General features: G+C 34.8%; 1 protein-coding gene across 2 annotated transcripts in view; it reads right to left on the reverse strand.

Annotated features, from left to right (window-relative positions):
- Mettl8 (methyltransferase 8, tRNA N3-cytidine) overlaps nucleotides 1-25,906 on the reverse strand; it is an 87,456-nt gene that overhangs the window by 18,893 nt on the left and 42,657 nt on the right. For both annotated transcript variants that reach the window (XR_013424143.1, XM_021725916.3), the window contains exon 4: nucleotides 8,190-8,281. Coding sequence is in view for 1 of the 2 variants with exons in the window: in XM_021725916.3 (XP_021581591.2) it covers nucleotides 8,190-8,281 (92 nt within the window). In the remaining variant the exon portion in view is untranslated. The remainder of the gene's footprint in view (nucleotides 1-8,189; nucleotides 8,282-25,906) is intronic.

Below are 25,906 nucleotides of genomic sequence, written 5' to 3' on the forward strand. Positions count from 1 at the left end.
AAGCTCTAAAAATTCTGTGTATTTTTCTATTAAGTGCCATGAATTTTTAAAAAACAAACATGATTAGTTTTACAAACAGCACAATCTTGAATTGGACTGCTGGTCTAAACACGAGCCTGTTGCTTTAGTTTTTTTAAAGTTTATAAAGAAAATTAACCTGTAATAATGTGATTGCAATTTGTTTTAGATAACAAATATCTGAGGAATCTAAATTGGACCCCAGTGTATGCAATTTTTTAAAAGAACTCAATTACTATTAGAAAACAATGGTTAATGTTTGCTAATATATCTATACTTTCAAGCTGTTTTTCAAGTCTTTCTCTCTCAAAAATTAAGAGAAAAAAATCAAACAATTACATGAACCATTATACCAATAAAAACAATTAAAAATATCAATAGCTTTTAGAGAAAGACTGCCACTCATCTCTACTTCATTTTGAAATCACACGCGATTCCAAATAATGTTTATTTCTTTCTTTCTTTATTTATTTTTAAAGAGAGAGTGAGAGGGAAAGAGAGAGAGAGAGGGAGGGAGGGAGAGAGAGGGAGAGAGAGAGAAATTTTTAATATTTATTTTTTAGTTTTCGGCCGACACAACATCATTGTTTGTATGTGGTGCTGAGGATTGAACCCCGGCTGCATGCATGCCAAGGGAGCGCACTACCGCTTGAGTCACATCCCCAGCCCCTCAAATAATGTTTATTTGAGGAGAGAAGAGTTAGCTACTGGCCTAATACTTGACTTGGGGGTCCTTTAATTAGCAGAAAGAATTGGTAAAGTGATTCTTTTTCTTTTTCCTTTCTCTTTTTGGTACTGAGGATTGAACCCAGGCATTCCAAGCCTCTTTTTCTTTTAATTTTGAGAAAGGGTCTCCCTAAGTTGCTTAGGGCCTCACTAAATTGCTAAGACAGGCCTTGAACGTGTGATCCTCCTGCCTCAGCTTCTCATGTCACTAAGATTAATTATAGGTGTATGCCATTATGCCTGGCCAGTAAAGTGATCAAAAAAATTTCTTTTAAACAAAGGGTTTGAAAATCTCTGGTAAATATTTGGGCATATTTGTCTCCTTTTTAAAAATGGTCATTTAAACAGAAAAATCTATTTCAGTATTAGAAATTTTGGACTCACCTGAGAATTGGTTAGGAATGCAAATTCTTACATGATCCCTGTATTCACACCTTAACCCATGATGTATCAGACTACTCACCTGGCCAGGTGCCCATTTAAACTTATAAGGAATTCAGGAAGGCCCTGAATGTGGGTAAGTATTAAAATAAATAAGGGCTAGGGGTGTAACTCAGAGGCCACTGGGTTTCACTGGTACCACCCCCTACCCAAAGATATACCATAGACTGCCAGGAAGTCTATGGAATAAAAATTCACCATATGACACTAACAAATTACTTGCTTTCCCCACTATTCCTAAGTAGACAGTGGAGTATTCAAACAACCAGTCATGTTTTTGAATGGATTACAGATGCACCTAGCTAGATGTCCTTAGAGAGATCTGTGTTAGTTTGGGCTTTCTACTGTAGATATCTGTAATGTACCTTAAATCTCTGGGGTCAAACTAATACATTTATGAACTGAAATAAAGATGAATATACAAAAAATAACAATAATCACATACTAGATATTTATGGTATGTCAAGTAGTATGTCAAATGCTTTACTTGGACTATCCCCTCCCCATTTAATCCTAATAATATCTCCTATATAGACATTGCTATTCCAATTCATAAAGAAATCCAAGGTCAGAGGGGATAAAAAATTCCCTAAGGTCACCTTGCTAGAAGGAGCAGAGTCACGACTTAGATCAAGTCTGTCAAATTCTGAAAGTTGTGCTCTTAACCATTATATTAACACCATCTTCCTAACACAAAGTCATGATCACCCCCCAAAATATCTCTGAAAATGATGTTTTTCTTTTTTTCTTTCCTCTCAATTATGAAACATAAAGATGAAAATTAAAACTTCAGTATGACTTCTAGTCAGTATAAGTAAATTGTAAAAAATAACACTGATTATATTTAACCTTCCTTAAATAGATCAGATGTACAGAATTAATTAAATCTTATTTTCATATTGTATGAAATATAAACTGTGCTAGGTTATATGATGAAATTATGATGAACAACAGTAATATAAAATACTCTGTAAGAATAGACGTGTGAGACAGAAAGAAAACAAAGAAGCGGCACCAATGGGTCTCTCACAGCTGTGCTTTAAGCAATATTTCAAATCAATGCTGGCAAATCCATAGTTCCCAGTGATGTGTGACAGCTTTTGAGGCCCCACAGAAGCTTAATCAAACTCATCATAATGATGAGCACAAGACAACAAACACCTTTGATGCATGATTTAATTTCCTGAACTGCATGAGTATCTGTGATAATAGTGGAAGTGGAGGAGTTACTCTCTGACCATGAGTGAAAAATGGTTTCAACCTGCTGTTAACCCCGCCACAAGTTCAGGTCAATAATGATATAAATTTCTCAAAACTATACTCTTTTTTTTTATCAATTTGATCTTGTCTAAGTGACTTCCTAACAGGTGTATGAATCATTAATTTTTCTTGGAGAAACATTTTTTTTTCTTTTTGCATTCCTAAGTTGCCAATTCAGGGGTAACTGCTCCGTGCCAGTGGCAGTAAAAGGGGTGTAGTGATCTGTTTAACAAAGCCAGATGAAGCAACTTCTCAATTATTCACTTACTAAATTCAATACTGCTGAAGAAGGAATATGGCATACTAACTATACTTAAATATTCAGATTCATTCTGAATCACCCCGAACATCATAACTAAAAAACTGAATTAAACCATTTATGTATCTGGCATATATGATATGATTAATATGAATTATGAAAATTTATTCTAAGTTGCCATGTAACAAAAAGCAATTTGAAGTTATTTTTGCACATCAATTACGCAAATACCTGAGCTCTCAAAGTTGGAAATTTCTACATGTCACTGATGAAGTTCATTGTCTAATAAAAGAGAACTTTTAAAATTTCTAAATTAGAAGTGTATTTCTGAGAGTGCTGCATGAAACTTTAAACAGTCAAAGCCATCTTAGAAACAAGTAGTCTATATTTATCAGCACACAACTTTTAAGATAGGTTATCCATGATAGCAAGACAAGCTAGGTTAGCATTGCCACCTTCACTGATTAAAGGCAGCTAATGAGGGCTATCTCACGAGTTCAGTCTCTGCAACTACCTTTGCTTCAAAGAACTTTGCCATTCATTTTCTTTTTTTCATATAGAACATTCTCTTAAGTAGTAAGGTATTCACAAGGCAGGGTACAACAAGACTCTTATTATTTTACTTGATAGAGATGACCCATCCTAGGTAGGTAGTTCTTTACAAAGATATTTTAAAGTGGAAATAGCATCTGCTTTTGTTACTAAGTTTAAAAAACCTGGGCTGGGATTATGACTCAGTGGTAGAGCACTTGCCTAGCACATGTGAGGCCCTGGGTTCAATCCTCAGCACCACATAAAATAATAAACAAAATAAAGGTATTGTGTCCATCTACAACTAAAAATACTTTTTTAAAAAAAGTTTAAAATACCTATTACATTAGCTATGTAACCAGCTGAGATATAACACACTGGAGATCTTCTTAGAAAATTATAAAATATAACCATATAAACTCAAAACTGCCAAATATATCTTTCTCATTTCTGAGTTAACCTTCATTTAAAATAAATACGAGCTATAATAAAATTTAAAAGTAATTACAAAAAGTAAATGTGGAATCAAAAATCTTTACTCTGGCAATCTAACTGAATGAAATATTACTAAGGAGAGCCTGAATGCTATGCATCTTAACCATAGAAACAAGATTGTCAACCACCATTCAGCAAAAGATTATTATTTGTGACGCATAACTTCTTATTTTCAGGTTATGGGGGTGTTTCCTGGCATTGGTTCTCACCAACAGATGAGACAATAGGTGAGAAGTGGGAGACGGGAGTGACAGGAGAGTATAACATAGAGAGACTAAGAGAAATGAGCCAGAATTGGCCAGCATGGGAGAACAACTAGTATTTCCTCCCAGTGGCATTAATAAAGTGAGATAAGATCAATAAACAGTGCTCCTACTGAAAGAACGAATAAGGCTCATCGTTGGAGAAAATGCCCATTTATTGAAGAACAGCTCTGTATATTTATAGAGCCGGGGGTGGTTTGACAGTTAAACAGTTGAAGGGTTTGACAGTTGGCATGGGGTGTTTTCTGATTGTGGGTAAGGATCATGTGAGCCAGCAGAGCTAGTGTGATTGGTGGGTAAGGATCATGTGAGCCAGCAGGCTCACCATTGGATAGCTCTTCTCCGGGGATGGGGAAGTTAGTTTTTGGAACTGGGGCGACTCCCAACACCTACTGTATAATGATCTGTACACAGAATACTTTGTGATGGGAGAGCTTGGCTCTTTAAAAACTTTAAAAACTCTCCTAGGTAAGAAAAGATGGTTAACAGAGGCAGTGGTAAAAGAGCCAGATCAAGGCTTCCTTGGGGTTCTCACAAAATTTGGGAGCAGAGCTTTTAAACAGTCTATTCACCCTGACCCATATTCATCAGAGAATATCAAATTGGAAGCCTCACCCGGGGCTTCGGCAGAGTGGTAGGTCTAAGAGCACTAGCAGAAACTGCACTGTAATGGCTCTCATTACAATGTCCTATCATTTGACATAGTTCCTCAGAACACAAGTCTCCCTGCAGCCTCAGCTACTTCTCTGTGCCACCTTGCTTTAAGTGTGATAAGATGGCCACTTCATAATGCACTCCTTCCCCTACAGTGGTTCCCTGACATACAAGAAGCCCACTGTACCAAATTGTGTTATGGGGGAAAACAGAGGGGACCCAGCAGAAACCTGTATGCCTTTGAGTCATTTTGAAATGGAATCTTTTGCTCTGTTTCTTCTGAGCAGCTAGAAAACTTCCACAGAAAAGAATGGACATACTAATAAGCAAATCAAATGCCTCAACGTGGCACCATCAGCCCTCTCTTGCCTGCTTTTCCTGTTTCTATAGAGAGAGGCCAGTCACCACCTTTCTATTTTGGTCACACTATGGTTCTGTGGGAACTGTCATTTTCCTTTACTGCAGTTTCCGAGGCCCTAAAATAACCTTCTCATTAGCTTCACTCAAGTTCATTGTTAACATAAATAGGACAAAATAGGCAGCCGTGTACAGAGCACTTTAAAGGAACAGTATCAGCCATGCTCATCTATCTATGATCTGAACAGATATATTCAAAAGAGGGTTAAAAAAAACTTGGTTTTTTTGCATTATCAGGAAATACACTGTGGATCATTTTCAACTTCCTGGAAGTGAATTAAAATGACTGATAACTTTTAATTCAGTTTAGGCTTGACTCTCTGTCAAATCCAGGTGGCCACTAGCAGAAGTTTGAGTAATGTGGAAAATATGTCTGTGCAGCTGCTGGAAAAGAAGCAAAGTTATACTTCCTCAAAAACAGTGTGACAGAGTCCTGCAAAGGAATGCAATGTTGGCTGATCTGTAGGCAGTATTGCCACTGGTATGTACCCTCAAATCCAGCCCCAACACTCCCTGGCCATATTCCATCCTGGGACTGCACGGTTGGAACTTATAAAAACAGAATGATTCCACCGTGAATCAGGTGCTCTTCTTTACTGTCCATCCCCAAAGACACATTAATGTTTAGGAGGAGGAAGAAGAACTACCTATAAGGCATAGCAAACAATGACAGAGGTTAAGATAGGTTATCCATGATACCAAGAGAGGCTAGGTTAGCATTGCTATCTTCACTGATTAAGGGCAGAGCTAATGAGGGCTGTCTCACTAGTTCAGTCTTTACAACTACCTTTGTTTCAAAGAACTTCAGCCTCAACTGTAGACTAAAGTTACTAGAATAACAGTTAACCACCAATGGAATTGATGATTTTTGCTGTTTGGCTTACACAGGAAGCAAACATTTTTCTCTGGGAGTTTCAGGACAGCTATCAATCTATGAAAAAAAAATTACCTTAGAACTTGTAGAATATTTTCTGTAAGGACCAGGTAGTAAGTTCTTTGGTCTTTGTTGAACACATTCAGTTTCTGTTGCTATTTAACTCTGTACTTATAGCTCAAAAGCAGCCATGGACAGTATGTCAAGAGATGAGTAAGTCTGTTTTTTAATAAAATTTTATAAAAATAGGAAGCAGGCTGGATACGGCCCATAAGCAATAGTTTGCTGACTCTCACTTTATCATTAGGTTATACTTACATTGCTATAAGAGTGATCAGAATATGATGACCAGAACCAAGTGTTCTGGCAACTAATCCATAGTATTAGAGGCCAGAATGGGGGCTATTCTTTTATGTGTAAGAGGTCTGTGGGAGTACTATAATTGGGAAGGAGCATGAGAAAGCTGCTAGGTTACTGGTAATATTCTATTTCTTGATGTGGGTGCTTTTTACATAGATATATTCATTTTCTGAAAATTCACTGAACTTTGTGAAAATCCGTTTATAAATTGCATAAATTTCTGTATCTATTTGATACTTCAATAAACTATTTTTTAAAAAAGAAAGAAAAAAAGAACCAACATGTTCTAAAGAAGATATCACTTTAAGAAAAATAAGGTGGAAAATCCCATATGGACAGGGTAGGAGTTGGGCAGAGGATCTGTGGGTTCCCAGTTATACAGTGAGGACATAGGCCAACTTCTTTTCTTTTCTCTTTTCTTTATCCCTCCATCCTTTCCTTCCTGTGCTTTTTAAAAAAACATTGTGAAAAGCATGCACAAGATAAAACTTAACATCTTAACCATTTTTAAGTTCAGTAGTGTTAAGTATATTTACATTGTTGGGAAACAGATCTCTGGAATGTCTCCATTTTGCCAAACATTAACTCTAAATCTACCAAATAGCGGTCCTTTTCCCCCTTCCCACCCCCCAACCCTTGGCAACAACCATTCAGCTGTTTCTATGAATTTGACTACTTTAGATACATCAGGTAAGTGGATCATACAGTATTTTTCTGTTTTGTGATTGGCTTATTTCACTTAGCATGATGTCCTAAAGGCTTATTCGGTGGTATGTGACAGGATTTCTTTCTTTCTAAGGTGGGATAACATCCATCTTATGTATATACTACATTTTGTTTATAACATTCATCCAACATGGTTGTGTTGCTTCCACCTTTTGTCCTTAGAACACCAGTCTTCTTCCTTTGGCAGCCTCCTAGCAGCTTTAGCTACTACTCTGTGCAACCTTGCTTTAAGTGTAATAAGATGGTCACTTCATAATGTATTCCTCCTACTGCTGTGGTCCTTTGATATACACATGAAGCCCACTGCACTGAGTAGTGTTGCAGGAAGGATGCAGAAGGGATGTAGTGGAAATTTCTACCTTTTTGAGTCATTTTGAAATGGTATCTTTTGTTCTGTGTCTTCACAGCAGCTCATCATAAATAGTGCAGCTATGAACATGGGAATGCAATCTCACTTTGAGATCCTGCTTTCAATTTTTTTTAATGTAACCCCGAAATGATTTGCTGGATCATAATAGGAATTCTATTTTTAATTTTTTGAGAAACTTCTATACTGGTTTCCATAGTGGCTGCACCATTTTACAATCCCACCAATAGTGCACAAGGGCTCCTATTTCTCTACATCCTTGTCAACACTTTTCATTTTCTATTTTTTTGACAGTAGCACAGGCCAATTTTTTAAAAAGCCGTTTGTGAAGGCTGACAAGACTTTACCTAAATTAAACTCTAAATACATAGTCCTCCAAGAAAAAATGCTTTTGATCTTTATTGAAACTTTGATATGACTTTATCTTCTTCACTTTGAATATGTTCAAAGTTCCTAGCAAATGAAAAGCACAATAGCATACTGAAAGTAGCATAGCAAGAAGAAAAATTTAAAGTTATATTTTCATATCTTGTTTTAAATGCCATCCATATGTGTATCTTCCAGAAAAAGCATTATGACTACCAAAAGACCAATTATAGGGTGAATACATAATTTATTTCATTAATTTTGGTCCTACTACCCTGGAAGAACTAGGAATTCTACCAAAGGGAACAAGTGGACTAACTGGCTTAGGTAGAAGCTATGAACTCTCAGAAGCAATGACACCAGCTAGCTATGAACTGAACCAGTGGAAGGTAAGAGAAGTCTGGCTCTAGGAGCCACAATGTCATAGGCTACCTTGCTCTTCTGGAATGACTTGCACAGCTGAATTTTCTTCTACTTTTTTTCTGGCTGCTGCTTCTTCTTCTTTAGACCACTGCATGTGATCCCTAGGGGGTAAAAAAAAAAAAAGAAATAAAAAGATTATAAAATGGGCTTTATAATTGAAGAAGGCAGAAAAAAAAGTGACCAGGGATTCCATCTTTTATTCTAGATTAGGCAAACACAAGTGATAACAAATTCCATGTTGAATGAATATACTTTGTATCAGATATCCCTCCTAAGAGTGTTGGAGTGCCCCTGCAACTCCTTTGGTTCTTCTATTTTTATCTGGCCATGCTGCCAGCCCCAGCTACTTGTGGGAAATGGCTGCTAAAGTAATGTCCCCAGAACACTCTGGTGAATTATTACCTGTGTACTGGTACAGTTTGCTATTTTTTCACTCCAAGGCTAATTTATTCGACTTTTTGTTTATTTATGAGTAGAGCATTCTTTAATAATATTTTAACATTATTTTTATAACACTTGCATTTTATTACTTTACCATCACATTCAAGTTTTAAAATGTTTGGTACTTACCCTGAAATTTAAAAAGTAACTTTAGATTTTTTTATTAGCTACCTTAGTTTCTGAAAATGAATTCATTTAACATTAAAATGGTAAAAGTAAACTGATACAGCATATAAAAGGGTAATTTTTCTAAGATTTAGCCCTTTTTTATAAGTATATTTTAGTTTCATAATTATTTTCTCTATATGAGAAGATACTCCTTTGTGCTGTAAAAATGTCTCTTGTTGCCTACCATGTGTGAGGCCCTGATTTAATCCCCAGCACCACAGAGGTAGTGGTGGAGGTGGAGTCTTTCTTAGAACAGAAGCAATATCTATATACAAAAAAGGTGATTTGGTTTTGGTTTCATTTTTTACAAAGCTGTGTTTCTTTTTTTACAAGAGGTTAGTTTATAAGTGAGTGAAACAATTTCTTGAAACAAATCATTTTTCTACATAAGAAAACAACAACAACAGACCCTACATTCAAGTCCATATAGCCTAGTGATATCTATACCTTCACACTGTAACTATATATTTGTAGTCATCTGATGAAAAAGGAAAAATTATAAAGTTCTTGAAGATGCATCATTAATGGTGACTGACAAACATTAACTAAGCAGTTAGAATAATCATAATTGCAACCATTTATTATTTATTATATATCAGGCACTGTTAAGCACATTTCATACATATCTATCCTATCTAATGCTTTCAAAAATCCTATGACAGGGTTTTAATCATGTTCATTTTGCATATGAAGAAATAAAAGTGTAGTAACTCACTTAAGGTCCTATAGTCAAAAGGTGGCAAAACCAGAATTCAAACCCAGCTTTATGTCATATCAAAGTCCACCTTCTCATCCATTCATCTATTATTATCTACCAACACAGTAGGGGATACTGAGAGATTTTAAGACTTAATCTTGTCCATCAAAGGCATATACTCTCCTATTGCAGGCAGACAAATAAAACGTAAATACTACAATGGAACAGACATGGTTAGCACCTGATGAATGGGAGTATAGCCAATTAATGCTGGCTAGGGCAAAGAGGAAGGCTTAAGGTGAAGGTTGGTTTGGCATCAGGCTGGGGATTGGGCATTGGGGCAATTACTTTTGCCATTAAGAAGCTGGCAATATGGATAGCATATACAGGAAATAATGAAAAATTCCATTTTGATTGGTTCTCTTGGGCAACTGCAGATGAAGTTGGGATCTGGGTAATGGTCAGATTTCATAGGATTTTAAGTTATGTACAAGATGCAATGGAGTGGGGAAGGACTGGAGGCAGACCAATTAGACTGTTGCAGTGGTCTAGGAGTAATGAGTACCAGGATTAAGGTGGAGATAACGGAAAACACAAAAAGACAGTGGAGTGTGAGACACTGAAAAAAATCATAGTTATGACCTGGAGATGAACTTGATATTAAAGGAGAAGAAGAGTAAGAGTCAGGAATGATTCCAAGGTTTTAACCCTTAGTATCTAGGAAAGCAGGAATAATGATGACAGAATAGAGTTGCTTTGGGTAGAATGATGAGAAGCTTGGTTCTATTTTAACTCATGTTTATGCAATCAGATATCAGAGGATAGAGTCAGGTGACCAAACTAAAATACACTATGGAAAGATAAGAATCTATTATCTTTTTAAAAGGATCAAAAATGGTACACTGGATCTCTAGGAAAAGGGAGTGAGAATGTAAAGATCAGAGTTTCACAGATGAAAATTTAACCACCAGTATTTTAAAAAAAAAAATCCAGTTATAACCCAATCATTAAGAAGCTTGTCACTTGCTTTAATAAATGAAATTAGAATGGATTTTTGTTATGATTCCTTTTAATAAATGTAAGTAATTATAAATGAATTGAGGCTGGGAACTATACATTTTGCATGACTGTTATGACATTAAAGACAACAAGTCATCTGCTTAAAAAATAGTGTTACTAAGGCTGGGGATGAGTTTCTCACCTATAAATTTTTATAAAACATAGGAAGGAAACAGAACAATTGCTTTCTCTATAGAGAACTAAGTGGTGAGCCAACAAGAGTATATGGAGTCTTCAGCTTGATCAAGCACGTGTTTTAAACTGCTGGTTTAACTTCCTACTTCTTAAGTATTTAATAGATTTGGTTATTTCTTAAATTGTCCTAACATCCTTATACTGTTTTTTATGTTGTTTCATTTTCTTAACTGTTAAGGGAATATTATACCCCAAGTTCCTGCAGAACAGATTTTCCCACTATATAGTTACAGAATCCGCTCAGAAACCTACAAAATGTTCCCACTCTATTTATGGGGACTTCCTCCAGACCTGCTGCTTTATGGCAGTTCTTTATAAGTCTGATTCATACAAACCAAAATCCAACAGCCAGCAATAAGAATCACTCAAATATTTTTACAAGTAATAAATACAACAATAGAATTTAAGCATAGAGACAAATAACTAATAATAAAACTAAAATAATTAGGCTAACAACTAAAACGAAAACCAAAGACAGAAATGGTTACACTGTTTTGGCTTATGAAATGTAATGCTTGGGATTTATTGTAACAAAAGAATAATAAAGTTCTATAGAGAAAATATCTTTACAAAGATGTTCATTGAACATTAAATAAAATAGCAAAAAATTGGAAACAAACTCAGTCATTGGGGAATGAAAAAATAAGTTAACTCAAAGGAATATTATACAGACATTTCAAAAAAAATTTCACTACCGTGTGATAATGTCAAAAAGTATTTGTGAAATTAAACTAGTTTAAAAAGGCAGATTCCAAAATTGTGTTTGTGTTAAAATTATAACTGTTTAAAATTATATACACATTGAATAAAGATGCTAAATGGTGAAATAATAACAATTACACTAGAGTAGCAGGATTAAGAGAGAACTATCTTAAAATTTCCTTAATATTGTAAAGCTATTTCAACTAAAAATAATTTTTAAAAGCTATATTTATATAAATACTATACTATATGTTTAAGACATATGTTTAATGATGGTCATTAAGACTTTTATATCAGTTAACTCAAAATAGATCAAGGAGCTAGATATCAAATCAGAGACACTGCGACTGATAGAAGAAAAAGTTGGCTACGATCTACATACTGTGGGCTCGGGCTCCAAATTCCTTAATAGGACGCCCATAGCCCAAGAGTTAATAACAAAAATAAATAAATGGGACTTCTTTAACTAAAAAGTTTTTCTCAGCAAGAGAAACAATAAGAGAGGTGAATAGAGAGCCTACATCATGGGAACAAATTTTTACCCCTCACACTTCAGTTAGAGCCCTAATATCCAGAATATACAAAGAACTCAAAAAATTAAACAATAAGATAACAAATAACCCAATCAACAAATGGGCCAAGGACCTGAACAGACACTTCACAGAGGAGGACATACAATCAATCAACAAGTACATGAAAAAATGTTCACCATCTCTAGCAATTAGAGAAATGCAAATCAAAACCACCCTAAGATACCATCTCACTCCAGTAAGATTGTCAGCCATTATGAAGTCAAACAACAATAAGTGTTGGCGAGGATGTGGGGAAAAGGGTACACTTGTACACTGCTGGTGGGACTGCAAATTGGTAAGGCCAATTTGGAAAGCAGTATGGAGATACCTGGGAAAGCTGGGAATGGATCCACCATTTGACCCAGCTATCGCCCTCCTCGGACTATTCCCTGAGGATCTTAAAAGAGCGTACTATAGGGATACTGCCACATCAATGATCATAGCGGCACAATTCACAATAGCTAGACTGTGGAACCAACCTAGATGCCCTTCAATAGATGAATGGATAAAAAAAAATGTGGCATCTATACACAATGGAGTACTACACAGCAATAAAAAATGACAAAATCATAGAATTTGCAGGGAAATGGATGGCATTAGAGCAGATTAAACTAAGTGAAGCTAGCCAATCCTTAAAAAACAAATGCCAAATGTCTTCTTTGATATAAAGAGAGCAACTAAGAACAGAACAGGGAGGAAGAGCATGAGGAAAAGATTAACATTAAACAAAGACGAGTGGGGGGAGAGAAAGGGAGAGAGAAGGGAAAGCATATGGAAATGGTAGGAGACCCTCAATGTTACACAAAATTACATAGAAGAGGATGTGAGGGGAAAGGGGGGGGGAACAAGGGAGAGAATTGAACAACAGCAGATGAGGTAGAGAGGGATGATGGGAGGGGAGGGGAGGGGGGATAGTAAGGGATAGGAAAGGTAGCAGAATACAACAGTCACTAATATGCCATTATGTAAAAATGTGAGTGTGTAACCGATGTGATTCTGCAATTTGTATTTGGGGTAAAAATGGGAGTCCATAACCCAATTGAGTCAAATGTATGCAAGATGATATATCATGAGCTCTGTAATGTTTTGAACAACTAACTTAAAAAAAAGACTTTTATATCACTGTTCATGGGGGGAAACAGTAATTCTTATTATAAAAGGGAACTTATGTTTCCTTAGAAAAAGAAAAAAACTTAAAAAAGGAATTGAGCAGAAAATGCAAAATATACTCAATACTTTTCATGACAATTTAGAAAAAAGAACACTCAAAAAAGAAAATAAAAGGGAAGGTTTTTTTTTTTAGTAAGACAAATATTCATAATATGAATGGTAAAATTGGCCTCAGGATTTTGTAGTATTTATCTGTCCTGTGATCTCAGTTCATATATATGTATATATTTTACATATATACATTTCCTATTCCTTTTATATCTATGATATAATTAAATGATGATTCTCTGTTTTAACTTTAAGCTGATGGTGGCAGCAGTCTAAATAATTGCATTTGTTTTGGTTTGATTCTTCAAAAGACACACATTCATACCATACTTGTTTAGCTTGTATACTAAAGTTTTTGAAGATTATACCTATAGAAAATTCTTCTAAATGTGGGGATGCTTCATATCGTAACTCTTAATATTCAGATATTAATGAAGAAAGCACCCAGTATAAACTACATAAATAGACTGTTTTCCTGTCTTTGTAATTTACTGTCTATATAAAGGTCTCAGTATAGTATTTATTTATTTACTTACTTACTTATTTATTTCTTCAGTGCTGGGGATTGAACCTAGGTAAGGCCTTGTGTGTGTTGGGCAAGCACCTTCCCACTGAGGTATACCTCTAGTGCAGAACATAATTTAAAGACAAATATGAGGCGGCTAGGGAATTTTAAATAAAATATTTATTTTTAAGTTTAAAAAAACAGGCTTTACTAGTTTCAGCCTAAAAATATTTGAATAATTCTTACTCCTATAACAAATTCATATTTATTATATACATATTTTTCTATACAGCTCCAAAATCTTCATCATAATTATGACTAATATTGTACAGGACTTAGTTTGGGCCATGATGGAATATCTGGTAATGGGCTTAGTCTTCTTCTATAAAATATAAAACTGGATAAAATATATGAAGCAACGTTTTTCAGGCATTGGACTACATCAGACAATACTATGATCCGTAAAATAGGAGAAACACAAAAGGTGAGTCCCCCCAGTTAACCAGACATTCTGTTTGGAGAGACTTCTAGACTGGTATAAATAGGTGAAGCCCCCCAAGAAGAGAGAGTTGTTTTACTGAATGATAGTTTCATGAGCTAAAAAGGCAGAGATCAGGGCTCAGTGTGGCTGAGGTAGTAAGGGTTTGTGTAGCAGAATACTGAGAGAGTAGTAGATTCAGAGGAGGCCCCTAAGCCTACAAGAGAATTTCCCCAGAGTTTTTAGCTATTGCTAGCTGCTCATCCACAAGTTGAGGCTCCAGAAAACCTATGGGGGTGGGGGTGAAGAAAATCACTGGAGATAGGAAGTACTGTGCTTCTCTGGACTTCCAGCTAAGTTAGAATGGAGAGACCTCTCTGAACACCTCAGGTATTCAGTTAAAACCCTAGAAATCCCATCCACAGGATTAGGAACCATTATAGACTCAGGGACATCAAAATATCCCATTCTAACAACCTAAATCAACACAACCCCAAACAAATCAGTCAGTAAATTAGCCATTTACCAGGAAAAAAATCAAACAATACAAAACAAAAACTCAACATCTTTAAAGGAAGACAACATAATCTTAGACTCTGTACAAGATATTATCAATAATATTAATCATACAATAAAAATATTAATAATAATAAATAATATTAATCATAGCTATCAGATCTTCCTGATAAGACTGATGGTGGTATTAACAAATTGATTTTTAAATATTGCATAATAAAACGTGTCAATATTTGGAAGATCTACACAAAACAGAGCCAGTCTTTTCCAAATTACCCATGCATGATGCTACATAGGTAAAGAATCCACCCAAAGTGCAAGGTGCACCAGGGGATTATAATGTAGCAGAATATGAAAAGCTCATTCTTATGGTTTTATATTAAAAATTACAACAAAGAAACTGCCACTACTGATATTTAATGTAATATCAAAAAATTTTTCCACAATTAACTGAAAAGGGTTGTTAAAAACTCCTTTACAAGTACATATCTGTGTAAGGCCAAATTTCCTTCATGTAATTCAACATAAACATGTAACAAAAATTGGATGCAGAAGCAATTATGAGAATCCAGCATCATCTATTGAGCCAGACATTATAGAGACTTATGGACATTAAAAATAATGCCACTCTTTATACTACATTTTTGGGAACATAAAGATATTTTCATTAAAATGTCATTTATATAATACATAATAGTTTTATTTTTATCTTGAAAATAATAAATATTTTTAATGTCTCAGTTTTAATTTCTAATATGGAAAATATCAACAGACCTAATCCATATAAATAAAAGACCTTTGGGGTCCTTAGTGATTTAAGAGTATAAAGGGATCTTGAGGCAAAGATATTTGAAACTATAGTCCTAGAATAACCCCTAAAAAATAATGCAAAGATACATAGTCAAAAAGCCAGTAGTAAAAATAGAGTAAAAGAAAAAAAAGTATTCAATTTATCCAAAAGAAGACAGGAAAAAAGGGAACATAAGGAAAAGATGAAACTGAAAAAAAAAAGATACCTAAATAAAGTTCTATGAATTTACAACATTGTCAGGATAGGGCTGGATATTATCTTTTCCTTTCCCTTCTCTTCCTTTTCTCTTCCCTTCTCTTTCCTCCTTCCTTCTTTCTTTTCCTGACTCCTTCCCTCCCTTTCTTTTCTGGTGTTAATTTAATAGATCTAAAAGATTACTTCATAGTTTTAATTTTTATTGCTTTTATTACTGAGTGTTTCCCCCTATATTCACACATACTTCCTCCTGGTTGAACTTTATATCTATATCCATGGCACACTTATCCATAGAGCAAAAGGTTTTAATGTTTTTCTAAGAATATAACACTTTCTTAGCCTTGATATATAGCAATGGAAAAAATCATTTAAATTTTATGTCTCTCTCTGCTTTTGTATTAGTCAAATAAGGGTAATAGTTCTCAAAACAGTGTTCAAGTTAAGCTTAAGTACTCTGGGGTTATAATTATCCGATTTCATCAAATCTACAATGGCATAATTTTCTGTACTAGTAAGGAAAAAAAGCCATTTCCAAGTACAATTTTAAGATGTCATCAATTACAAGAAGTGTCATGATTTCAGAGATGTTAATTGGTGAGAAATTGTGAGTCTCAGAATGGATAAAATATAGCTATTATAGGCCTATCAGCTAATAACTGAACTAGCTCCAGTTAAACCTTCTTTTCCTCTATTTATTCTAATGTATACTTTGACTCTGGCTACCTACTTTTCTCTTTGGCAATAATGAATATTTCAGTTGACTGTTGCTGTTAGCAATAAGTTTCTTACTTAGGAAGGAGAAGACATAAATACTGAAAATAATGCCTTCCCACTTCTACATACAATGCAATGGGTGTCACAGCTGCTGGGAGAAACCAATGTCCACTTCCCTCATTAAATATTTATTGGGAACCTATAATATATATCAGGCACAGAGCTGTCAATTGAGGACACAAAGATGAGGAAGACTTGGTAGAATTCAAAATTTTTGAGGAATTGTAATCTATACTAAAGAATACACACTTTATCATCAGTTAGATAACAAGATAGGGATTGGATGAGTAAAAGGGGCACTTTTTTTGGGTTCATTTTTAGTTATACATGACAGTAGAATTCATTCTGCTATAATTATACAAGCATGAAATGTATCTTATTCTAATTAAGACCCCATTCTTATGGATGTACGATCTACCACTGAGCTACAACCTCAGACCAGAATGGTTTTCACTATGGTGTATTCAAATAAGTACATAGGAAAATTATTTCAGATTCATTCCACTGTCTTTCCTTTTCCAATCCCCCTTCCCTTCATTCCCCTTTGTCTAATCTACTGAATACCTATACCTCCCCTCACCCTCCTTATTGTGGGTTAGCTTCCACATATTAGTGAAAATATTTGACTTTTGACTTTTGGGGACTGGCTTATTTCACTTAGTGTGATAGTCTTCAGATCCAACTGTTTATTTGCAAATGTCATAAAGTTACTCTTCTTTGTGGCTGAGTAATATTCCATTGTGTGTGTGTTTATATCACATTTTCTTTATCCATTCATCTCTTGAAGGAAGTCATTCTTTTTCTTTTAATTAAACTTTAAAAAATACTGATGCATTTAAAATAGTCTTTCATCTCTACTTTATTATTATTACTATCCATGAGATAAGCACTGTTTTCAGGATAATGTGAACTTTTTCAGAATTTTTCTATGTATTTAAAAACAAAAATATATTGGGGCTGGGATTGTGGCTCAGCGGTAGATCGCTCGTCTAGCACGTGTGAAGCCCTGGGTTCGATCCTCAGCACCACATAAAAATAAAATAAATATAATAAAGATATTGGGTCCAGTTACAACTAAAAAATAAATATTTTTAAAAAAATAATAAAAACAAAGATATATAAATATTTGAAGCACAGAAATTCATTTTAAAAATGAGGTTATACTAGAGATACCTCTTCTAAACTTGCTCTTTTTATTTAATGATGCATTGTAACTGTCTCTTTGTATCAGTATACAAAGATCTCTTATTTTTACTAACTGCTACATTATTCTCCAATGTATGGCTATAACCATACTTTATATGATTATAGCTTTTGAGGTATAACTGAAATATATTAAAATGCACATATTTAAGTTGTGTAACTTGATAAGTTTTGATATATGTAAACTCTGGTTTACATATATCAAATCACTACATCACTACAGTGAAGATAACAAACATATGCACCAAACTTCAAGTTTCCTGGAGAGCTGGGATGTAGCTCAGTGGGAGAGCACTTGTCCAGTATGTGTGAAGCCCTGGATTCAATCCCCAGTACTGCAAAAAAAAAAAAAAAAAAGATTCCTTGTGCCCTTGGTAATTCCTCTCTTCCTCCCTTCTACTTCTTTCCTTCTCAGCAGTCCTCCGTTCCACCTTTTGTCTATAAAGAATAATTTGCATTTTCTTTTTTAATATTTTTTTTGTAGTTTAGATGGATACAATATCTTTATTTTATTTATTTATCTTTATGTGGTGCTGAGGATCAAACCAGGGCCTCACACATGCCAGGCAAGCGCTCTACCACTGAGCTACAACCCCAACCCAGAATGATTTGCATTTTCTAGAACAATACAAGAAAACATAGTATGTATAACAGTCCCACCTTACCTATGGAGGGTATAGTCTAAGGCCCCACAGTGGATGCCTCCAATAGTGGGTAGTACCTAACCCTAGATATACTATGGGTATTTTCTTCTATATGCACACATATAATAAAATTTAATTGATAAATTAGGCACAATAGGAGATTAACAACAACTATTAATAAAACAGAATAACAAACAATATACTGTGTTTAAAACTTATGAATTGTTAATTTCTGAAATTTTCCATTTAATATTTTAATTTTAATATTTAAATTTTCCATTTAATATTTTGGACCAGGACTGGGGATGTAACTCAATGGTAGAGCCTAGCCTGTGTGAAGGACACACACACCACACACACACACACACCCACACACACACACATATGGATGACAGTTAACATTGGGTAACTGAAATTGTGGGTAAGAGGAGACTACTATACTCTTTAATCCTAGCTCTGTTTACTCAGCATAATAATTTGAAATTCATTCATCTTTTTGTGTCTATTAAGTAGGTATATGATTAACTTTTAAAGAAACTGCCAAGCTGCACTGGGGATGTAGCTCAGTGGCAGGTTACAAGGCCTGAGTTCAGAGGGAGGGAGGGAGGGAGGGAGGAAGGAAGGAAGGAAGGAAGGAAGGAAGGAAGGAAGGAAGGAAACTTCCAAGCTGTATTCCAAAGTGGTTATACCATTTTTATATTCTCACTAACAATTTTATACACTAACAATGTATAAAATTCCATTTCCTCCACATTCTCACTTGCACTGGTATGCTCAGTATTTTGAATTTTATCTATTCCAATTAGTGTGAAGTGGTATATCATTGTGACTTTAATTTGTGTTTCTCTAATGACTAAAGATGTTGAGCATTTTTTCATGTGTTTATTTACCATCTGTGTAACTTCTTTGGTGAACTGTCTGTTAAAATCTTTTTTTCATTTTTATTGGGTTGTTTTGTTATTACTGAATTTTTTTTAGGGGGGGAGTACTAAGAGCTTTGCACAAGCTGGGCTATTGATCTGCCACTGAGCTATATCCCAGATCCTTATTATTGACTTATGAGAGTTTTGTTTTGTTTTGTTTTTTGGTACCAGGAATTGAATCTAAGGACTCTTAACCACTGAGCATCATCCCCAGCCTTTTTTGTATTTTTTTAGAGACAAGGTCTCACTGAGTTGCTTAGGGTCTTGCTAAGTTGCTGAGGCTGGTTTTGAGCTTGCAATCCTCCTCTCAGCCTCCCAAACCACTGGGATTACAGATGTGCGCCATTGTGCCCAAAGATTTTTGAGAGCTTTTTAAAATATATTCTGACTGAATCTTTTATCAGCAATGAAAAGGAAAAAAATGTTGATACATGCTACAACATGAATAAACCTCAAAATAATTATTCTGAGAAAAAGAGGCTAGGCAAAAAGAGAACATATTATATGATTCCCTTTATAAAGACTGTTAGAAAAATGCAAACTAATAAACAAGGCACTATATTCCATAACGCACTATATGTTCCTCTCCCTCCTTTCTTCTGTCTTTTGTTTTACAGGTAAATTTCCCTCAACATTCTACTTTTTTTTTTTTTTTTTTTTTTTGGTATTGGGAATTGAACTCAGGAGCATTCAACCACTGAGCCACATCCCAGCCCTATTTTGTGTTTTATTTAGAGACAGGGTCTCACTGAGTTGCTTAGTGCCTCGCTAAGTTGCTGAAGCTGGCTTTGAACTCATGATCCTCCTGCCTCAGCCTCTTGAGCCTCTGGGACTACAGGCATGCACCATGGCACCTGGCTTGACATTCTACTTTTTCCAGATAACTTTTTATTTGTCCCTGTAAGCTCTATTTCAAAGGCTGGGCATTATGTATTTTATCCATGTTTTTGTAGCCTAATGGGGGATGGGGGTTACTGATGGACTTAGCTGAGTAATAGGTAGCCTTTATGAGAGTCTGAATCTGCATTTTACCTTGTTTTGCCAAATGATTCTTTATTGGAATATTTTTCTTTGTAATTCTTCACTAGCTGGACATTCTACTGCACCACTGTTAATGCCACTTATAAAGTCATGAAGGCAGCAGCATTCAACACTGCAGCCCAAGACCGGGCGGTCTCTAGAACCTCTTTAATGGTTTCAGGGAGCTCTCTGGATAAAAATTAATGACATATCTAGCAGGCAATACTATCAAACTCGTTAGAAGTGATATTTCCATTGTGCTTAATGTTTTTCTGTTTTGTTTTTTTTCCCTTTGTGTTTCTGAGTGGTTTGTGGAGGGTTTTGATGATCAGGACAGAGGCAGAGGATACCACCTTAATCTGGGTTGGCCTGTCCCCTAATGGCAGTTTTACTGTAGTCCTTAGATACTTCAAGTCACCAGATGCCTTGGTGATATCTTTTTTTTTTTTTTTTTTTAAACAAGGGGTTTGAGCTGGAGAACCAGGGCAGATGAGGCACCAGCTTCCCACAGGTGCACCTAGGTATTCCACTTTAATCTCTGGGATTAAACTTGAAAGGCCCAGCAAATGCAGCTAAGGTCAATTGTGCCTAGATGCATGATAACTGCAGAAAGTTGCACCTTGGCCTTCTGAGAGCCAAAAAGCTGAGTCTGCTTTTTCTTTTTCACATCTTCCTTTTTTTCCTTATTTTTTCTAAGGATGATTAAGTCCTGTGCTAAGCTTCATTTACCTAGTTAGGATGTGTCCTATTCCTAAATAAGTTTGTCTTGGGCTTCAGATAGTTCTCTCAATTCAACATGGAGCCCCAGAAAATAAGGAATGCTCTAGTTTTCCCTGCTTTGCTGAGACTTCAAATTCTGTGATGATAGGTAAGAGTATTTATTTCCAAGAGTTCATTTTCAACTTTTGCCACAGCTGCCTAATGAGTTTTAGGAAGGAGTCTCATAGTTTACCTGCTGACCTTCTTTCTCTAGTTACTACTTCTGATGGATGCAGATGGGGTTAGGAACCACATAAGAATCTATAAATTTCTTTCCTTGGTGACTAGTTTTCCATGTGTATGGTCTTTTTCAGGGGGTTGCTGTTGGCATTGTTTTGCTTGCTTTTTCTAATTCTTTTCATTTTGTTGGAGGAGGAATATTCTGCTTTTCAGTTCATCCCATCTTCTTTACCTGGAAGGCTCTGGCTTATTTTTTAAATAGATCAGAGCAGTGATTATTTTTTAGTCTTTTCTTGCATACTCCACACATCCTAGCCCAGGGCTGGGCACTTATCAATATTCAGAAAATGCTGGAGATAAAGGATATCACTACATGTTCCATAATAGCTAACTTTAAGTATCCTGAACAACAGTGCTAATTAATTTTCCTAAATACTTTCATCATATCACTCATCTAGTTTCAAAACATTAAACCCAACTCCCAACTGAGCAGGTCTATTTGCATGCTTTACAATATACCTCATGTATTTATTCTCAAATCCAGATGTTCATGCAACCACTTGAACAGCAACAACAAAAAAATGATTTACTCTTTAAGTATTCCTCATTCTTCAAGGCTCAGGTTAAATTCTACCTGCTCTTTCATTTCCATCTTAGGAATCTCCTATTTTGAATTCCTAGGGTCTTTGCTGTCTTTATCATTTATTATGATCCTGCATATTGCTCTATGTTGTTTATTTATTCATAAGTATATATCTCAGTTCTTCATCTAATAATAATATGAATTATGACTTTTAGTAAGCACTTACTACTATGACAAGCTTTACATGTATTATCTCCTTTACACTCACACCAGGAAAGAACTTGCTCGTTCATATAGATGGACGGGGATAGATGCAGGATTAAAATTCAGGTATTTTGGATTTAAAGTCCATGTTTAGCCACTGTATTCATTTTCAGTCTAATTGTAAACTTCCAGTAGACAGGAGCTAGATCTTATATTTCTCTATATAGACTAATTTACTCAAACATATTTATTGTGTGCTAATATTATGGAGAATATAGCTAAGAAATAAATGCAAGCTAAGCTCTTCTCTATATAATCATACAGTCAAATAATTAAGAAAAAATATGAATAAAGAACACATTAGAAAATAGTAATCATAATAAGATAGCTAATTATTATATAGTATGTTGCTTATTTACAATGTAAAGATACTTTATGTTAAATGTGATCATTTTAAACCTAATGCTATGATGTAGATACTACTATTATTATCCCATCTTAGAAAAAGAAAACTAAGTCACAGAGGGATTAAGTATTTCCCAGAATTAGGTTAACTTTGGGAATGTAATTAATACCACAGAATTGTTCATTTTATGTTATGTGAATTTCACTTCACTGAATTATAAAAAAAGAAAAAAGAGAAAGATTAAGTAGCTTCCCAAGGCGGGTAACCATTAAGTCTGTACTGTCAACATTTGTACTCTACTGCCTCTCAAAATAAATGTGATGATGGAGGAAGTCAAAGAAAATATTTACGATGTATGAAATAGGGCAAGAGCAGTCAGATGATCATACAATGATTATATAAGGAAAATTATGTAATATTAAAGAATTCTTAGAATCTGAACCTTATTGAGATCAGAAAAACATCCTATTATTTAAATGGCTTATACAACAGAAATAATGTTGCAACATCCAGGTCTTACGTTGGGTCTACAGAGAATGGCTTAGCACAGTGTTTTTTAAACTAAAGGTTATAACCTTTCCATGAGTCGTGAAATCAACTTAGTCTACCCAATATTTAAAAAGAGAATGAAATGGAAACACAGTAGAATAGAACAAATGGGAACCCAAGTACACATCTCACATGGTAAAAACTGTACAGGCAACTTCTATTCCTATTTTATGAATGTGTAATGAAGTATGTCTCTAAGTACTGGTTCATGAAGTAAGCTGTATTTTTTTTTTTAACTATGGATCATCCCACAGGCTTAGCTACTTTAGTCATAAGATAAACACAAATGCTTGTTGCTTCCTTACAAATTTCAGGGATCTCTTGAAAAGTTCCCACACAATTAAACTAGGAATAATGTGGAATGGGGAATGATTTTCCCAAGTAACAGTGTAAGTTGCTTAATAAAGATAGACCTTTGGGTCATGTCTCAAAAGCATTTTGAATATCATTTCTGGTCAGTATTTCCCCAGTAATGATTTAAATAAAGTAAGTGTAATTAAAAGAGTAAAGATAGAATGTAAAATAAAATAGTCCAGCTGTTTCTAGCTGCTGTGGAAAAAAAGCTTGACAATGGCTCAAAACCTTAAATATAGAATTACCATGTGACCCCCACAATTCTAGACCTAGGTATACACCTCCTCTAATTGAAAGCAGGGATCCAAACTTGTATACATGTGTTGATAATACTATTCACAAGATCCAAAAGGTGGAAAATGCATAAATGTTCTTTAAAAGTTGAATGAATAAAACAATTGTGGTATATATAAATAATAAAACATTGTTTGGCCTTAAAAAATATAAAGAATATGCTACAAGGTAGAGGAAGCTCCAACATATTATGCAATGTGAAAAAAGCCAGACAGAAAAGATCACATATTGTATGATTCCATTATACAGAATAGTCAAATCTACAAAGATAGAACATAGATTAGTGGTTGCCAAAAGCTGGGAGTGAGGTGGTGGGAATAAGTGCTTTATGGATAAGGGGTTTCACTTTGAAATTACGGGAATGTTTGGGAACTAGATAGAGGCGCTGCCTGTATAAAGTTGTGAATGTAACTAATACCATGGAATTGTTCATTCTAAAATGGTTAATTTTATGTTATGTGAATTTCACTTCACCAAATTATTTAAAATCAAGATTATAGGCTGACATAAATAGTGATATAAATATCCAAAATTTGGAAGACAAATTTGTCTCAGAATATTACAAGCTGAATAAAATGGAATATATTTTTGTTAAGAAAAAGTTTTAAAAGGATCATAGAAAGAGTAATTCATCCATACAAAGTAGAGGCTAGAGGAAAAAATGAACTATAGATAATTCAGAGCAACATCTGTAAGAGAAAATTGACATGTACTTTCACAGAAACATTCCGTAAAAAGTCAAATTCAGCAAGAGTGGAAATATTATTCTTAAATATGAAGAAAAAAATAAGGAAGAAAATGAAAACTTTTAGACAGAACTTTGGACTTGAAGGAAGGAGAAAACAAACAAATATGTATAACAAATCTTCATGCAAAAAAAATATAGGAGGTGGAAATAAGGATGTGTGGGGAGATGAAGTGAAGCTGCTACTTCCTTTTCTCTTGAAGGAAATAATTTTTACTGTTGTTATTACAATATATATCTATTGGAGGAGGGGGTTACTAGTGGTATCCCAGTGCAGGCTGGATAACCCCTTGGAGAGCAAGCTATGGAGAAGGATGGCTGTCTGGACTAGTTTGAGGTTTTCAAACTGTGAGAGCAGAGCTCTAAAGGTCTTCCAGGCTGGTAGAGTAATGGAATGTGGGAAAGGAAAAAAGTGGAGCTGCTTATGTCCCAGGCCTCCATGTGCTTCATTCAGAACAGGTTGATTTTTACCTTTTAAATATTGAGATGTCATATAAAAACTTCACTAGAAAAAAGTTCTCCTGCTAAAGAAAAGTCTGAGCCAGGCACAGTGGTGCATCCCAGTTGCTCAGGCTGAAATAGGAGGATCACAAGTTTGAGGCCAATCTGGGCCACTTGGTAAAACCATGTATCGAAATAAAAATAAAAATAGGTGAGGATGTAGCTCAGTGAGTGGCCCTAGGTTCAATCCCAGCACTAAAAAGGAAAGGAAGAAAGGAAGAAAGGCAGAGAGAAAAAATCTGAAAGTCATTGGACTGGATCAAGGATTCTTAAACCTGGCTGCTCAACAATTACCAAAAGCTTTTCAAATTAAAAATCCCTAGGCCACATCTCTAGGCCTAATGCAAAAGTACTCTCCCAGGGATTCTTGTGCAGTCATCCCAAAGCTAACTCTCGGTGTTTGAGAAGCACTGGACTAATGAACCCTTGCTTTCCCAAGAGATGATGACAAGACAGAAATTTAAATAGGTAAGCAAAAATTTCAGGCAAAAGAGCTGTAGGTAGCAGCAGATAGGAAAAGAGACAACTAAATCACTAGGGTTTAATGAAGGAGAAAAAACAAAAACAAAAACAAAACTAACCTTGTAAATGAGGATCTTGGCTAGAACTAGAAATTTCTCTGGAGATCTCTTTGCCTGGAAAAGGGCCTATTTTCTCTCACAACCTACAGTAATTGTCCATACTGGTAATGGTGATCAAAATGATTTAATTTACTCTTTTTAATTTCAAAAAAGTAAATTATATATGCGAGCCACATATATAATTTAAATTTCTAGTAGCCATGTTAAAAGAGTAAAGAGGTAAAATGGATTTTAATAATATATTTTATTTAACTCAATGTATCCAAAATTTCATTCATTTCAACATGAAATTCGATATAAAAATTGAATAATTTACCTTTTTTAATACTAAATTTTCAAAATCTTTCAGCCCACCTTAACTCAGACAAACTACATTTTAGAGTGCTCTATAACCCATACGTGGTTAGTGGCTACCATACTGTACACTATATGACTAATTAATAAAAGAT

This window comes from Ictidomys tridecemlineatus, chromosome 7, assembly GCF_052094955.1.
Source record: "Ictidomys tridecemlineatus isolate mIctTri1 chromosome 7, mIctTri1.hap1, whole genome shotgun sequence".
NCBI lineage: Eukaryota > Metazoa > Chordata > Mammalia > Rodentia > Sciuridae > Ictidomys > Ictidomys tridecemlineatus.